Source organism: Petaurus breviceps, unplaced genomic scaffold (genome assembly GCF_028583685.1).
Source record: "Petaurus breviceps papuanus isolate PSGF00001 unplaced genomic scaffold, PetGlider_PUasm1.0 90444, whole genome shotgun sequence".
NCBI lineage: Eukaryota > Metazoa > Chordata > Mammalia > Diprotodontia > Petauridae > Petaurus > Petaurus breviceps.
The window spans coordinates 1,590,174-1,608,689 of record NW_027187256.1 but is presented as its reverse complement, the minus strand read 5'-3'; the positions used below and the strand labels follow the sequence as shown (position 1 = coordinate 1,608,689).

The 18,516-nt window shown below is 38.6% G+C and overlaps 2 protein-coding genes across 2 annotated transcripts in view; both read right to left on the bottom strand.

Annotated features, from left to right (window-relative positions):
• Positions 1 to 18,516, bottom strand: part of LOC138177722 (hemoglobin subunit beta) — a 297,632-nt gene that overhangs the window by 11,268 nt on the left and 267,848 nt on the right. The window lies entirely within an intron of this gene.
• The window catches only part of LOC138177723 (hemoglobin subunit epsilon), a 277,438-nt gene continuing 267,841 nt past the window's right edge, over positions 8,920 to 18,516 (bottom strand). The window contains exons 2-4 of the mRNA XM_069108929.1: positions 11,064 to 11,213; positions 10,724 to 10,946; positions 8,920 to 9,181 (exon numbers count right to left, since the gene is read on the bottom strand). Coding sequence (XP_068965030.1) covers positions 9,053 to 9,181; positions 10,724 to 10,946; positions 11,064 to 11,155 — 444 coding nt within the window. The 5' untranslated portion in view covers positions 11,156 to 11,213 and the 3' untranslated portion in view covers positions 8,920 to 9,052. The remainder of the gene's footprint in view (positions 9,182 to 10,723; positions 10,947 to 11,063; positions 11,214 to 18,516) is intronic.

The window sequence follows — 18,516 nt, the reverse complement described above, 5'->3', positions numbered from 1 at the left end:
AGAGAGAGAGACAGAGACAGAGACAGAGACAGAGACAGAGACAGAGACAGAGAGACAGAGACAGAGAGAGACAGAGACAGAGAAGAGGGAAATGGTCCCCCCTACTCCAGATTCTGCTTTTAGGGGCTTTTTGTGTGTCATGGACCCTTTAGTTGTCTGGTGAAATCTATGGAACCTTTCTCAGAATAATATTTTTAAATGAATAACATAAAATGCATAAGACTACAAAGAAAACCAATTTTATTGAATATAATTATCAAGATATTTTTTAAAAGAAAACTAATTCTGGGACCCAAGATTAGGAAACCCTGATCTGTTTTACTTTGAGACAATTGTAATTATTAGATCATTTCCTCTTACATTTAGTTGAGATATTTCTAAAGACAAAGACAGAGTCCTTTTGCACAGAAAAGTTCTTTTATATCAGAAAGCAATTGTCATGTTCTCTGACCAATTCTCTCATCCAGCTTAAAAAGCTCCAGGACATTTCACTGATCCTCAGAAGGTTGCCACTATTTTAACTCTCTTGTTTGTCCACTAATGAATATAATATAATTGGGAAGGACAAAACTCTAAAATGTCTCCTCTCCATCTGCACAACCCAGGTTTATACACTGACTCACAGAAAGTAAGCTCCTTCCCTATAAATACTTACCTCTATTAAAAAAAAAATCACAACTGCAGGTTGCTTATTTTTCAGGTTGAACAGAAATTGCCTAAGGAGAAAGAGAACTGGGGAAAGATGCCTGACAGCTAATATCTTCTGACCTCCATGACCATCAAACTCCTGGTGAAAATGTTGCAGCATTGGCCTTTCTGACTTCCTTAGTTTCCCTTATAAAAAAGTAAATTCATCAAATTACTACAGGGATGGAACAACTAGAGGAGCTGCACTCAGTAGGAAAGAAACAGAACTGAAGAGAACGAGGGGACAAATGGTTTGAAGCGTTTTGTCTAGTCCTCCTCTCATTAACCCATTCAACCAACCTGGATTAAGTGTCTCTGGGGCACCTAAGTAGCAAAGTAAATACAGCACTGGCCCTGGAGTCAGGAAGACCTGAGTTCAAATCCAGCCTCAGACACGGAACACTTACTGGCCATGTGACCTTGGGTAAGTCACAACCCCAGTTGCCCTCCCCCCCAAAAAAGTGTCTCCTATTAACAAAGGACAGTATCATTTCCTTGGGATATATGCACATAATAAATCTTGTCTCTGCCCTCAAGGATACTGAGGAAATGAATAGCAAATAGGTAAGGACAGAAATTAAAATTTGTGGAGCAGCAAAGAAACATAGAATAGGATGATGTCCACTTTGGGGTACCATTGCTAATGATGTATTGTTTGAGGTCACTATTTTTTGTCACAGTAATGGAGAGGAGTCTGATTAGCATCTTTCCTTCTCCAGATTCCCTTTCTCTAATGTTACAGAGCCTTCCTCCTGATCTCCTTCTATCTACAGGTCTTCCCTCTCTTAACACTGCTTATCTTGAGGCCCTTTAGGCTCCCTAATTCTTTGTAAAGATTTAAATGGTTAACAAAAACAGGAGTCAATAGTGTTTCATAGACTTTCACTGCACAGAGCTCAACTTTTGTTATTGTTGGGGCATCTTGCCTGGAAGATATTCAGATCGTGGTACCTGTCTGCGTAACTTGTTCCCATGGCCCACAGACATGGAGTGAATAGGGGAGTTAAGGAGTCTTCTCTGGGTTGGGTGATTTGGGTGTTTGTGTGTGTGTGTGTGTGTGCATGCTTAAAAAAACCTGCCACTTCACAGGATCAAAGAATTATCTAATCTCCAAGTTGGAAGGGGCCTCAGAGGCCATCTAATCCAACCTCTGATGACCCTTCGGAACACTTGTAGACAGTAATCTTATGCTTCCTGAGTCTTCCCTTCTCTTAAATTCTCCCCAGTTCTTTCAACCAATCATCAGACAGCATGGTCTCCTATCCCTTCATCATTTTGTTCAACCTCCTCTTCAATTGCTTCAAATTGTCCTCTTCAGATGCTTCAAACTCCAAATATTCTTCCTAAAATGTGTCACGCTCTTATCTGAACACAATCTTTCAACTTTATATTTGTATAGAGCTAGAATAATCAAATCTGAGAACTACAGAATTTTCTAGGTAAAAGGGTCTGCAGCAGCCATCTACTCCAACCCATACTGAAATAAAAGACAATCCTTGTTCCAGTATCCCTCACAAGTCTAACTTCTACTTGAAGAACTCTGAGTGGGGACTCCCCTACTGCTAAAAGCAATTCATTCTGCTTATGAACAGATCTCATTGTTAGAAAAAAATGTCTTCACATCAAGACAGAAATTTCACTTTTGAAACTTCTACACATTTTTCTGATTCTTCGCCTGGGGGTCACCTAGAACAAGACTAATATCTCTTCAACATGACAACCTTTCAAATACAGGAAGACAATTACCCTCCCTTCACCTATTCCTGGTCCAGTTTTCTTTGGAGGACTTAAGTTCAAATCTGGTCTCAGACACTTCCTAACTGTGTGACCCTGGGCAATTCACTTAACCTCTATTTGCCTCAGTTTCTTCAACTATAAAATGAGGATACTGATTTTAGCACCTACCTCACAGTGTTTTTGTGAATATTAAATGAGATAATATTTGTAATTATTTAACACAGTACTTGTTTTTTTAATCCAATTTTAAGACTTTAAATTTACCTCTAATAAATTTCATCTTATTAGATTCAACTCAGTTCTCCAGGTCTTAAGACTTCTGTTTTGTTTTGTTTTGTTTTTCTGTCATCCTTTGAGTTAACTATACCTGCCAAGTTATAAACCAAACAGGCCAAGCATAGCTCTCTGGGATACTCCACTGGAGTCTTCCTCCCAAGGTGCCTTTAAACCATTGATGGTTGCTCTTGGAATCTAAGCATTTATCCAGTTCTGAATTAATCTATTTGTTCTAATAGACATTTCTCTATCTTTTCCACACAAAGCACATGAAATTTTTTGTAAAATCCTTAGCTCAAATCTAGGTAACCAATATCTACAGCATTCCCCTGGTCTAAGACTTTATCGACCCTGCCAATAAAGGAAACTATTCAATGAACTTTTCTAGGTGAAATTGTGCTGGCTCTTTGTGATGACCTCTTCCATTTCTCTATTTTGACTGAGCATTTATTTAATCTGTAATACAATTTTCCCAGGCAGGAAATAAAGTAAATCTACTGGGTTATAGGTCATTCCCCTCTTTTGAATATCAAAGTACCTCTTTGGTACTTCTTCTGTTCTCTGTTATCTTTGAAATATCACTGATAGTGGCTCCGTACTGACATTCTAGATCTTGAAGCTCTGGAAAATATGATTCATGTGAACCTGAATTCAATAAGAAGTGAAAAGAAAGAAGTAAAAATATCTGAATGGTATAAGGTGACCCCAAGCAACATCAGGAGATTGGAAAGTAGGAGAAAGTCATACAAAGGAAGCAGCAATGAAGGACCATTTTTTTAAATGGACCAAAAAAGACATTTGACATGTTTCTTGAAGAGCAGGTCATTGTGTGTTCTGTGGAAAAGCAGCTGCTTATTCTTGAAGGAAAGAAAAAGTGGATACATGTGTGATTCAAAGTGAAAGAAGTGAAGAGTAGTCATATTTCCTGCTGAAGGCTACTGAGCGAGTTATTTGTCTACATGATAACAACACTAAAATGGTCAGTTACCTTCCCAGAACATGATCTGAAAACACGATAGAAAGTTGATGATTACTACTCATATCAGTGTTCTATGGGTTCATAAGATACTCCAGAATCAATCTAGAAAATATCACTAAAACTTATGAGATCTTGGAAAAGAAAATGAAGCTGAAAGGTAAAGAATGTGTATTTTCATTAGTTTTTCCCATAACAGGCAAGGAATATAGAAAAATATATTTAAGAAGTGAACATCTTTTTAAGGAGGCAGTATCTGAAAATGATGTTTGAATTCTGCACCATAGTTTATTTAGATTAATACCTATTCTTTTCCTAACCTAAAGAGGTTGTCTTTCCTTATAGGTCATAATCTCCTATAGCTTAAGTCCTTGCTGCCAAGCACAAGAGACCAACTAGATCAACTCTGGGAAGAAATAATGAAATTTTGCTTAACCCAATACTTCCCCTTTCATCTCATTCTACTACCTCTTTCAATAGATAAAGAGATATAAATGAACCCTGGCATACACTTAAAAAAAAAAAGGTAGATTAATAGGCTCCTGACTGGGAATACAATATTCCTAATGAGGGCTGGTAAAAATGTATTTTCCTAATGTCAAAAATTTGACCAAAATAATTTTAAACTGATAATGGAGAAAGATACAACTCATGAATATACAGCAGTCTATGTAGAATTTAGTTTCTACCACATACAAAGATCAATTGAGATAACCAGAAATAAACAGAAGGCAAAATACAAAGAAAAAGGCAGTAGTAAAACTGATGGTCTCATTAGTCTAAATATTAGTTTATAAGACTATGCTACAAATATGATGAACTAGAAGTCCTAATGCAAGAAATTATCATGGAGAGTTGGTGGGATGAAACTCATGACTGAACTATGGTTTCAGTTAATCCGTTTTATTCAGGGGTAGGTAGGTGGCACAGTGAATAGAGCACCGACCCTGGAGTCAGGAGGACCTGAGTTCAAATCAAACTTCAGACACTAGCCATGTGACCTTGGGCAAGTCAATTAACCCCAACTGCCCTCCAAAAAAAAGGCAAAAAAAATTCTGTTTTATTCAAAAGATTCAGTATAGTTAAACAAGGCAGGATTAGATTTCTCTATTAGAAGACTTATCTGTGTGATAAATTAAGAAAAGGTAGGGGCAGCATGATGGGAAACATTCAAATGAAGAATGATGGAGGAAAAAACTGCAGTTTTTTGTTTGTTTTTATGAAAACATATTAGAGAACACCTATACACAAAGAGAAGACTTTAGGAAACAGAGAACAAAGTAGGGATGGTGAATTTCAATTATTGAAATGTCTCCTGAAATTATCTCTTTTCCAAAAGCAATTCATTTTCTTGAATTACTTTAATAAAAATTTCCTACTTCAAAAAATGGAGGAACTATGAAGGAGTAAATGCTTTCTGATTCACACCCTTAGAAAGAAAAAAAAAATCCTTAGGTTAAAATTACAGAAAATGGGAGAAATGATCACTCCCTTGGATTTTGTGAAATAAACAGATAAAACTGGGCATAGTTCAACAAGAACCCTAGATTTTCAGAGAGCAGACCTCAAAGGGTTCTGGGAGAAAATTAATAGGATAATATCAGTTAAGAAAGAATAAAATGACCTCAAAAATGAAATATCCTGAAACACCACCCCACAAATGTGACAAATATTGATTCTACACCTTCAAGAAAAGAAAGGAGAAAATAACTGGAAGAGAGAGGGACAATTGGAATGTGAATTCAGGTGAAAGGTGTGGACAATGCAAAACTACTGAATACAAAAGAAATAATATTCACAGTCTAAGGAAATAGGGGTGCAAATCCTTGGTGAGTCAATCCTCCATTCTCCCCATGGCTGACCACAGACAAGTACTCCATAGACTGACTTTCAGATTACCAAGAGCCAGGAAGCTAATAACAATAAAAATGTCCTGTCTTTGGGGAATGGGGAGCAGTGAAAGAAAGATAAGAGGGAAATCAGTGGAAGAGAATAAGGAGGGAAACCAGAGACAAAGGACTGGAAATAAGAAATATTGAAAAAACAAGATTTCAAAAGAAAAAAATGAATTAAAACCTAGATCACAATCAGAAAAAATAACAGAAAATATGAAAAAGCCAAAAGGAAAAAAATGAATAAAACTTCATAGTCCTAGCACAATGAAAGAATATTAGGATGTGAAAGAAATTTAACTAAAATCTTGTGAAAAAGGCAATTCAATAAATTCACCAGAGATCTTGGAATAGTAGCCAGAAACTCCATTAAGATTCCCAAGAGAGGGAGCAGCTAGGTGTCTAAGTGAATAGAGCAACAGCCCTGGAGTCAGGAGGACCTGAGTTCAAATGTGGTTTCAGACATTTGACACACTTACTAGCCATGTGACTTTGGGCAAGTCACTTAACCCCAATTGCCCTCCAAAAAACAAAACAAAAAAAAGATTCCCAAGAAAAATATAACTTCTAAAAGAGGAAATTAGAAATGAATTTAAGTCAGAAATCAGAGCTCTCAATGCAGATGAAAAGAAATACACCAACAGAACAGTGGAAAAAATTGAATACAAAATAGAAAGTCTCACCAAAATATCTTTGGTTAGTAGTGGTATGACCAACAGAGACAAAGACAAAGAAAAACCAAAAAAGAGAGAGAGAGTAACAAATTTGAAATACAAGAGTAGAAAAAATGTTTTCAGAAAAAAAGCTAAAGGTAAAAGATGAGAAGAAATTAATTCTATTCAAATTAAAGGAATTACTACTGAAGATAGGATGAGTAAAAACATAAGGATAAGCCTCCAAGAAGAAAATGACAAATCAAAAAATTTTAATGGTGTACTACAAGAAATAATTATGTGTGAATAATAGAGCCAGTGCTTAGAACAGTGTCTGGCATGTGGTAGATACTTGAAAAAATGTTTATTGATTGAGTTTGCATAGAATACAAAGATTAACATTAGAAGAAACAAAAGAACACATTCCAAATCTGAGTATATCGTAGTTAAGTTAAGTGATATACAGGATAAAAGCTATGGAACGAAGTACTGGAATATGGGAGTGGATGTAAAGGGAACTCTCACCTAGAAATCAAAAGGACATTCCTAGGGACGACCAGGTGGCGCAGTGAGTAAGAGCACTAGCCCTGGAGTAGGGAGGACCCTGGATCGGTTCAGGACTAAGATACTTAACACCCACACAAAATAACTAGCCATGTAACCTTGGGCAAGTTACTTAACCCCAACTGCTTTATAAATAAAAAAAAAAAGACATTCCCATGGGAGAGTGAACACACTGTGGTGCATATGTAGGGGAGTAAGGAGTGGAAAGGGATAGAATTAAATCTTAAGTGGCTATAAACTCCTTGAAATCTGAATTACTGTAAATGCTGATAATGAATGAGCAAATGAGTTACCATATTTTCTTGGGCAGCTTTTCTCTAGATCTTCTCATCCTCCAGTTTCTTGCATTGTAAATGATGTGAGGACAAAGGTGAAAGAGAGATCTTTAAGGAAGCAGGAAGAACAGAACTTTCAGGAGTGGTTTGGAGGACAGCTCCAACCAGCTATTATTGTATGATTCCCAGAGCCTAGCCTCAGCTTCTTCCTGGTACAGCCACATCCCTCCTCCCCCAATCTCTTTATACCCCTCAGTTTCTGCCTTCCTGTTGTAGATTTCTGTAGAATATTTACTTTCACCATAAATCAGTTTAAAAAAAAAGTAGGCATAGTTTAAAGAGAGAGTACATTTTCTGGCACAGAACAAATTAAAACTAGAGGGTCCATTCTTCCTGGATGTCCTAATAGTGGCTGCTCTCTTATTTCAGGACCCCATTTGTCCTCATATATGTCATTCTTCTGTCCCAACAAATTGATCTTCTCTTCCCCATTCCAAACCATCTTCCTCAGGAAGCATACCCTAACCTGTACTTTCCATAAATCCTAGGATCATGGGATTTTAAGATGGAAAGAAAAATAGACATTTTTAAGCCCCCCTCACTCACACACATTTTACCGATGAGAAAACTGAGGCCCAGAATATGGAAATTATGTGTTCGAGGTCACATCGGTAAGGATTAGGTAGCAAAGTTGGGATTCAACCAAAGTCCTCTGAATCAAAATTGATGCTTTCTACTGCATAATTGTCTATTTCTCCCTTTTCCTTACAACCATATGGTCATGTCATTCTGCCCATTTTGCCTTCAAATTGTCTTTTTACATCTTTCCTTCATTTCCTTTTCTGCAGTCACTACCTTCCTTAGCTCTCACCTGATGTATTGTAATAGTTTCCTAATAATATTCCATTACAGTGGAAATAATGGTGAAATTCGATTAAAACAATCTCATTCCAGTCCCTAGCTCTGCCACTCAGTTCCAATCTGTGTGAACTTGGATATTCTTAAGCTATCTGAGTCTGTTTCCTTCCTGCAAAATTAATGTGTTGAACCAGAAGACTTCTAAGGTCATTTCCAATTTTAGATCTCGTGATCTATGCTAGAAAGTATTTGCATTAGATCTCAAGGTTCTCCTCCTCCAATCACTCCTAATATTTCAAAAACAAAGTTCTGTTTGCATCATAACCCCTATTTATCAGCTTTGCATGGTTCTTCATTCATCTGCAGTGAAGCACAAACAAGATACCCCATCTCTTGGTTCTAGGCATTTATTCTACCTGTCCTCTACAAATGCTCTCTCTTCTCAACTCTACCCACTGACTTCCCTGGCTTCCTTTAAGTCCCAACTATAATCTCATCTTTTACAGGAAGACTTTTCTAACTCCTCTAAATTCTAGTTCCTTCCCTCTGTTAATTATTGTCAGTTTATCCTGTATATACCTTGCTTTGTATATTTTTTTTGCATGTCGTCTCATTCCCCTCCCAATTAGATGGTAAGCTCCTCAAGGGCAAGGACTGTCTTTTGCCTCTTTTTGTTTCCCCAGCACTTAGCATTTGGCACATCATAGGTGCTTAACAAATGTTTACTTATTGATGAATTGGCAAACCCTTCATCCCAACATTAAAAATCTTTCACAATTTGCCCATATTGAACTTGTCCAACCTTATTTCCCAGTGCTTCTAACTTAGGCCTCTGTTCCAAACAGGCCTTTGTTCCTTATTTCCCTTAGATAAACCAGATTCTTTCTTCACCTTTGAGTGGATATGAAGGAAGGGGTGGGACAAAGGACTTTCCTCCCATTCCCACCTATGTCACCATCTCTTGATAAATATGTCTAAGAGTAAGAGACAATGACAATGGATTGCCAGGTTAAAAGTACTTTATTAGTCAAGGGCTGGGACTACAAGGCAGTATGTACACCATTGCTCCCCTCCCTACATGCAAAGGTTGGACCTCCATTTGCCCACAGACCCCCATCACAGACAGGTCTATCTTTAGTGGTATTTGTGGGCCAAAGCACTGGCCACGCCAGCCACCAGCTTCTGCCAAGCAGCATGCACTTCAGGAGTAAACTCCTTGCCGAAATGAATGGCTAGAACAACAACCAGCACATTCCCGAGGAGCTGTAAGAGAGAGAAAGAGGAGCTCAGGACCTTGTAAGGACAAAGCTCTAGCCAGAACACCTGGAAAGTCTGCCCATGTTCTCCTACCCATGTCCAGAACTGTTCCCAGGTCACCTATCATGGAGCAGGATATCATAGTTCTTCCCCTCTAAGGGAACCTATCTCTTCCTCTCCAGCTCTTCCTGTCCCCAGACGCATGTAAGTGTCCCATGATCCTTGTGCCCAGTTCCATGTCTGCCCTAGTCTATTTTCTTGGGTTTCTCATTTCTTCCTCTTCCTACTTCAAAACACTTTTCTCCCTGCACCTACACCATGCCTCCTAACCCTAAACCTGCTTCTCACAGCCCAGGGTTCATAGAACTAAGATAAGGGCCTTGGCAGGTCTATCTCACAGACTTGAAAAGAATTAATTGATGGTGGGAGGGGAAGGTTGGGAGGGAAAGGAAAAGAGCTAATGATCAGTGGGAAGAAAAAGATAGGGAAATAAGAAGAGGACAGGGTGAAAAGAATGAGAATGAAGATAAGAGGAAAAATAATAATAAAATATTCCTAAGACTCCTTAGAGAAAAACTGAATCTTAGATTTATAGAAGGGAGATAGAGGAAGTCTAGTCCAATCCCCTATTTTATAACTGAGGAAAGTGACACTCAGAGGTATTGAGTGACTTTCATAAGATCACAGAGCTAGAGAAAAGAAAAGCCTGCATTTGAACACAATACTCCTCATTCCAAAATCCAGGCTTAGTAGTTAGTACAAAGAATATGCCTACCAATTTCAAAAAGTAATAAATTTAGGCTTAGCAATATATTTGCAAGAATAACAGATGGTGAGACTCCCATTGGTATTGACCAGAGTTGGGGTATGGAGTGAGGATGGAAGATTATGACAGAGAAGCCAAGATCCACAAAAAAGCACAAATCAGAAGAAAAGCAATTAAATCAGAATGTCAAGCCATCCCACTTTTCAAAAGCAAAAAGGCTAGTTGGGAACTAAATATCCAGTGAAGAGTATGAATGTGTGAGAAAAAAGATGGTTATAGGGACAGAGGAAAGAGAGGAATTGACGACAAAATTAAAAAGAATGATCAATAGAGAGAAAATTGAAAGGAGAGTAAGAGAAATATTGGTAGAGGGAAAGAAAAAGGAGACAAAGGAGAATGAAAAAGGAACAACATGGGCAAGAAAAAGGAGTGTGTGAACAAAAGAGGGGTGCAGTGAGCTATTAAGATATAGAAAGGAGTGGAAGTAAAGCTACAGATGGAAAACAGGTCCCCTAAAATATTTGAGGTCATCAATGACAAGCTTAGGGGTATCCTCCTTTACTCTGGCCCTGGCCCTTTTGAGCACTCAGTGACTTCCCCACCAGTCTCTTCCACATTGACCTTGCCCCACAAACTAGTGATAGCAATCTTCTCCTCAGCTGTGAAATGCACCATGACGTTAGTCTTTGTGAGTTTTGCTTGTCAACACTCATGTGTGTCAATAGTAAAAAGGCTTAGTCCAACCATCACTAGTTTGCTAGGCCATGGAGCCCAAGACTTACCCTGAAGTTCTCAGGGTCCACATGCAGTTTGTCACAGTGCAGCTCACTCAGCTTGGAGAAGGTAGCCTTGAGGTTGTCCAGGTTCTTGACAGCCTCACCCAAGGAAGTCAGCACCTTCTTGCCATGGGCCTTGACCTTAGGGTTCCCCAGGATAGCAGATGCAGAAGACAGGTTGCCAAAGGAATCAAAGAACCTCTGGGTCCAGGGGTAGACAACCAGCAACCTAGAGAAGGGAAAAATGAGTCAAATATGTAGGAGAACCATCCAGAAGCTGTCAGATTCCCTTAGGGTCAGTCTCTGGTCTATAGGCTTGACTTCAATCCCTGCCCCTGGTACTTACCTGCCTAAAGCTTCCCCACCAGCCTCTTCCACGTTGACCTTGCCCCACACACTAGTGATGGCGGTCTTCTCCTCAGCTGTGAAATGCACCATGATGTTGTTCTTTGTGAGTTTGCTTGTCAACACTGATGTGTGTCAAAAGCAGGTTGATGTGGCAACAGGTCTTGGGCTGCCTTTTATTTCCAGTCCTTGGCCCCCTGGCCCCTTGCTCTCCCCAGACCTCTGAAGCTATTGGTCAGAGTCCCTTGGGGTGGAGCCAATGACAAGAGTGGTCGTTATCAGTATTGGACATTCTGTCGGTCAGTTTCTCTGTCTTTGGAGACCTGTAGGGGTTCCTTTCCTCCTTGGACACTAAGTCTCTAATACAAATAATACTGTCCTCATATCGGTGGAATAGATTAGGTATATAAGATATAATAATAAATTATTATAGTAATCTACTATTTGATAAACCCAAAGACTCCAGTTTCTAGATTCAGAACTAACTATTAAAAAAATCTTCTGGGAAAAATGGAATATAATATAGCAGAAACTAGGCATAGACCAACATCTCACACCATTTACCAAGATAAGGTCAAAATGGGTACATAATTAAGACATAAAGGGAGATACCATAAGTAAATTAGAAGAGCAAGGAATAGTTTGCCTGTCAGATCTATGGAGAAAGGAAGAATTTATGACCAAACAAAAGATAAAGGACATTATGAAATGCAAAATAGTTTTGGTTACATTGAATTAAAAAGGTTTTACACAAATAAAATCAACACAACCAGTATTAGAAGGAAAGCAGAAAGATGGGAAACATTTTTTATATCAATTGTTTTTATAAAGGCCTCATTTCTGAAATATATAGAATACTGAGTCTCTAAGAATATGTCATTCCCCAATTGACCCCAAATGGTCAAAGAATATGAACAAGCAGTTTTCAGATGTAGAAATTAAAGCTATCTTTAATCATATTTAAAAAATGTTCTAAATTACTACTGACTAAAGAAAGGCAAATAAAACAACTCTGAGGTATCACCTCACACTGATCATATTGGCTAACCTGACAAAACAGAAAAGAATGATAAATTTCAGAGAAGATGAGGGAAAACTGGGACATTAACGCATTGTTGGTGCAGTTGTAAACTGATCCAATCATTCTGGAGAGCAATGTGGACCTTTGCCCAAAGGGCAACCAAACTGTGAATACCCTTTGATGGAGCAATACCCACTAGATCTATATCCCAAAGAGATCATAAAAAAGGAAAAGGAAGTACATGTACAAAAATATTTCTAGCAGCTCTTTTTGTGGTGGCAGAGTTGGAAATTGAGGAAATGCCCATTAGTTGGGGAATGGCTGAACAAGTTGCAGTATATGTGCTATATGAATGTAATGTGCTATAAGAAATGGTAAGCTGAAAGGTTTCAGAAAAACCCAGACTTACATGAACTTATACTGAAAGAAGTGATGATCAACTATGATTGACTTAGCTCTCCTTAGCAATACAATGTCACAAGACAATTCCAAAAGACTCATGACAAAAATAATGCTATTCACATCCAGAGAAAACTATGGAGTCTGAATGCATATCAAAGCACATTATTTTCAGGTTTTTTTTGGCTTTTGTTTGTGACTTTTCCCTTTTCTTCTGTTTCTTCTTTCACAACATGACCAATGTGGAAATAGGTTTATATAATTGCACATATAGAACCTATATCGGGTTGCTTGCAGTCTTGGGGAGGGGGAATGGGAGGGAGGGAGGGAGATAAAATTTGAAACTCAAAATCTTATAAAAAATGAAAGTTGAAAACTAGCTTTACATGTGATTGGAAATAATAAAATACTATTTCCAAAAAAAAATTCATTATGTTCACCCCTTATTAACTAGATTTCCTCCTCCACCAAAAAGTCAGCAGGTTTTAGATGGACTAAGGGGACTGAGGCACATTAAGGTAAAAGTGGAAGAAAGGAAAGCAAATGAAAGGGGAAAGTACTGAAGTTTGAGAAAAGTATGAGGGTCAATCAACTCAACTCCAATGGATACAGTGACAGTAGAATACATTTAAAAAATGAAATTGTATTTATTAACAGAAAGAAAACAACTGTTACAGATGTAGCAATCATTTCTGAGCTACACAACCTAATTATCTATTATTCAAAGTAAATGCCAAATATCAAAGGGTAAAGAAAAAGATGGAAAGATGAAAAGTATGTGAAATTATAACAGCTCTAAAGGAACCTCTTTAACTAGGATGTTTACTCTGACAAATAGAAATTGGGTAGAAATTAAATATAACTACTAATATTTCTTAGAGAAATGCAGTCAGAGCAATTATGATAAAGAAGTTCAGATACAATCTCAGTCATCATTGTTAAGAACATTCAATTTGCAGTCAGAGATCTGGTTCAAAACTTGTCTCTTACTAGCTGTGTGACCAGTAATGCTAACAAAAACCTGGTGAATATTTGATATTTAAATTCCCTTATAATTCTAAATTCTATCATCCTGTGATTAATCAGTATTTTCTGAGGGTCATTGCTTAGCTCTAGTGTCATTTCCATTCCCAGTTTTTGCTCTGAAAGACCCCATATCTTCTTCATTTCCTATTTCCAGACACACAGAACTATACCATAATCCTCACACTCACATCCATTCTCACCCTAGTTTCTTAGAGTCCCCAAAGATCCCCTTGTGATCTTCCATCAGCTACAAAATCTTCCCTTTCTCCTCCCTCCACATCTTCTAGACTTGCTTCTTCCTTCCATACTCAAGGGATTTTTTGCCTCAATTGAGAGACAAAGAAAAAGAATGGATCCCTGCAATGAAAAACATCACAGAACAGTTGGAGAAACAATATTCAAACTCATAAAATATTTAAAAATAACACAGAATACATTATTTTAAGTATCAGGGTATGGGGTTCAAACTCCAAAGTTTAAAGGAAGAGAGATGCCAGGGAGAATTGAGTTAGGCTATAAGGAAACTCCAGGGTCAGCCTGCTTGTGTTTTTTGTTTGCTTGTTTGTTGAACTTGGGGCTCCTTTCCGGTGGCTCTAGTCTCTCTGTCTCTCCCACTCTTTCCATCTCTCTATCTCTGTGTCTGTCTTTGTGTTTCTGTCTCTGTCTCTGTCTGTCTGTCTCTTTCTGTCTCTCTGTCTCTCCCTCTCCCCCTCTCCCTCTTTCTCTATTTTTCTTTCTCCACTCTCTCATCTCCCTATGTCTGTTTCTGCATGGCTTTGTCTCTGTGTATCTCTTTCCCTGTCCATGTATCTAAAATTTTAGGAGATTTTATTTTTATATTTTAATATCACATACAAATATATGACAAATTATAAATTATATATGATAATATAGTATATTATAAATTATACCTATAAATATATCTTATATTTATTCCACCCAGAGTACCTCTGTGTATAGAGTCTTCTGTATGGACAGAGGGTGACAAGAAGCCTCAGCCATGTCTAACTCATAGATCTGTCACCTTATAAAGACCTCTACCCAGACCCTTATAAGAACAGACCTTTATTTACCTAACTCTTTTGTGTCCCCTCCGCCCCTGCCCCCACGTACACATATACTCCTTTTTCCTTTACTTTTCTAAACTCCAAGCCAAGACTTTTTTTCGTCCCTAATCTCTTCAAATTAAGGATGAAACAGGTATTTTCAATCTGAGATCTCCCTCAGCACCCACCTCCACATCCCTGAACACAATATCGTCATCTGGAGCTCTTGGATTAGATCAGTCCTTGACTTGCTGTTTCCTAGGAGGGAACTTTGACAAAACAAAGTCAGCCACAAACAGCACTTTTGTAGTGATTTGAGGTTCATAGTCTTTTCTTCACAGCAACCCTGTGAGGTAGATGAAAGTTTATTGTTGTTGTTGTTTTGTGTTGTTTTGTTTTGTTTTTACCCTCCTTTTACAGATCAAGAAACTTAGCCTCAGAGAAGCAAAAGGACTTGCCCTTTGTCAAATGTCAAATTGCTAGTAAGTGTTGGGCAAAGGATTCAAACCCAGGCCTCTCCTGGGCTCTTCTAATTTCAAATTCATATGACTTCCAGATCATGCTGCCTCTTCCTCCTCTTGCCTACCCTAGCTTCCTCTTTCCTACTGTCTTCCCATTCTCAATGGATATAGCATGCCAGCTTATGGCAAAAGTCCCTACCAACCTGGATTTACCCTTTTAGGCTGACTGTGCTTTAATCTCCTTCTTCTGCTCTTTATTTTACACAAATATATCTCCTATTTGTTTCCTGAATTCAAAATTCCATCTCCCATCTCAAAGCCATTCTCTAAGCACAGAATGCATTCCCTTTCTATTTCTGGCTCTTGGAATTCTTATCTGCTTTCAAGGCCCATAAGCCTCTCCTGATTCCTCCCAGAGGTTAGTCCCCTCTCTCTTCTCCAATTTCTTTATTTAATGAGATGGATGGTATTGTATCTAGTGGAATGTAAGCTCCTTGTGGACTGGAATTGCTTCATGGGATGATGAATTTAGGAGTGAAAGGAATCTTAGAGATCAAGTCTACACCCCTTCCTTTATTCTAAAGGGAAACTTTTAATTAGGGAAACTGAGGCCCACAGAGTTGTTGGATAAATAGTAACTGCTAGATCTGGGATTCAAACCCAGGTTTTTCAACTCCAAACCCACTGTGTTTTCTTGTGTACCATGTTACTTCCTCATCTTCAGTGCCTAAAAGAGTGCTTTGTATAGTGTAGTACTGATTAAATGCTTACTGAATTGATTGAATTGATTTTTTTTCTTGGATACTTGGATCTTGCTTTGTTTTGCATAGTTGACACCCTCAGGTTCCTAGTTTAGTCTATGTACTTTCAACCTGAGTCATTTGGAAATCCTTGCTTCCATCCCAACTCTACAGTCTAACCCTCTCAACTCTCCTCAGGAACCACGAAGAGCTTAAGTCATTCCCTTGTATCTATCTAAATGTCTATCCATTGGTAAATGAGAGTGCTGTTTGGGCCCTCTTTAATCTTCTTAAAGGAGCAGAAAATAGTCCCATGTTCATTCACATTTGAGTGTTTGGCAGTTGAGTTTCTTGAATTGTTCAGGTGAGGTTCCATTGGATGGGGGCTGAACTTAAAGTCCGCTAATGGTCCATGACATAAGGACAAGGACAATAAGGTGTCAACCTTTGAAACTCTGATCAGGCTCTTCTGTGCTCACAGGAGAATATAAATAGTTTCTCCCCTGAATCTCCTGGGGCCTGTGGCTAATACTATATTTGAGGATGGTCAGAGACCATAAGGACACAGCTTCAAGTATGATTTCAAGGAAAGGATATTTGAAAAGTGTGTATGAGTCCAGAGAAGTGGAAATTTTAGTTTTGGAAAGGGTCTGTAGACGCAGTGTGCTACATAAAAAGAAAGATTGGGTTTTTCCTACTGGAACCCAATGGGCAGAAATAGAAGCAGTGGATCAAAGTTACAAAGAGGCAGATTTCAGTTTTATATATGGGGAAACTTCCTAATAATTAGAACTATCATTCTCTCATTGGTTCAAAAGAGAAATGGGTTGCCTTGAGAGACAGTGAGTACCCCAACATTAGAGGTCTTAAAATTAGAGATTCAATAACCATTTTGGAGGGATCTTATAGAAGCAGTTTCTGACCTCTTGAACTCCCAAATGAGGCTAAGATTCTAAGGGAAGCAGGGAGGGGGGAGAGGAGGAGGGGTTTATGGTGAGTTATTTACATGTTAATATGACTAATGATGCAAATAGTAACAAAACAGTCTCATATGTATATATAAATTCCCATGTTTTGATATTTTATTTGATCTTCAAAACTAGTGGCATTTAGAATTAGAGATTTATCTGGAGGAAAAGTTGGAGGTTTCTTATGGTTCAATTTTCCTCCATATTCAGGAATCTTATCTATAGATTATATATATGACCCCGGGGAGAGGGGGTCATCCTGCCTCTGTTTAGACACTGCAAATGGATCTTGTTTAATATTTACTGGAGCAATGTATTCCCAAATGCTATTCTTAATCTTAAGCCAAAATTTAATTCACTATACCCTACCCCTTGCTCTTGGTTCTTTCCTCTGAGGTTAAGCAGAAGTCTAATTAATCAATTAATCAACATATATTAATTGAGGGCATATTATGTATCAGAACTGTGCTGGGTGCTAGGGATACAAAGGCAAAGAATGAAGCAATCCCTACTCTCAAGAAGCTTATATTTTATTGGAGGAAACCAGCTTTGCAAGTACATACAGAATAAATACAGTGTAGTTAAATGTAAGGTAGTTTGTCATGTTATGAGTGGAGAAAACGAACACATGCATAGGTATAACAGAATCAGTACAAATTAATACAAAATAATTTAATATAAGATAATTTGGGAAGGAGGGTGGAAGTTAGCAGGTGGAGCAATCAGGGAAATCTTCATGTAAAAGAAGATGGAACTTGAGCTACATCTTGGTTTTTTTTGGGGGGGTAGAAGGCAAGGCAATTGAGGTGAGCTTCATCTAAAGGGAAGAAAGAGATTCCATTGGGAAGAGATGAAGAGTGAAAGCATTCCAAACATGGGAGATGGTCAATACAAAGTCAGGGAGATGAGAGACTGTTGTGCATAACAGAGAAAAGGAAAGTTAGATTGGGTTACCAAGGGCATTAGTGGGAAAGGACTATACAGTGAAGTTAAAAGGTTAGATTGGGGCCAGGTTGTGGAGGGCTTTGAGAGCTAAGTGGAAGGATCAATATTTGATCCTAGAGGAAGTAGGAAGCCGCTGAAGTTTTTTGAGTAGTAGAGTGACATGGTCAGATCTGTTCTTGAGGAAAATCATTTTTGAAGTAGGGTGGAGAGACTTTAAGCAGGGAGAGCAAGTAGGAGACCACTGCAGGAGGGAGGTGATCATGGCAGGTATTAAGGTGGTAGCTAATAATCTGCCAAGAAATCCCTTCAAATAATTAAATACATCTATGAAAGGTTGAAGGGAGCAATGGGGGATGAAGCTATTACTCCACTGGGGGATCTGACCAACCCAGGCATCTCTGGATAAAGGAGAGGTACTGCCTTATTCCCACCCCCTTTCCCTCCATATGCCCAGCAAAACCATGAAACAGATAGAGGAAGATAGGGGTGAGGGGTCAGTCTTTTTTATTTTCAACCCAATAGGCATCATCATAGGCCCCATTTTTCTCTCAGCCCTGCCCTGGAATCAATAACCCCACCCAATGGTCTCCTATCATCAGAGCCTGGGTTGTGTTCCTCCTCCAGGAAGGACCTGGGTCAGAGATAACAGGGGTGGTTGAGCAGGCAGCTGGAGTATGGAGATAAGGCAGAGAACTGCTCAGGGCTAAGGATCAGGAAAGGGCCTGGGCAGGCCCCACCAATTACTCAGAGGGGACAGTGTGAAAGATCACTTTGTCCCAGTCCCAAGCCTATTGCTAGAAGGTGTGTGTGTGTGTGTGTGTGTGTGTGTGTGTGTGTGTGTGTGTGTG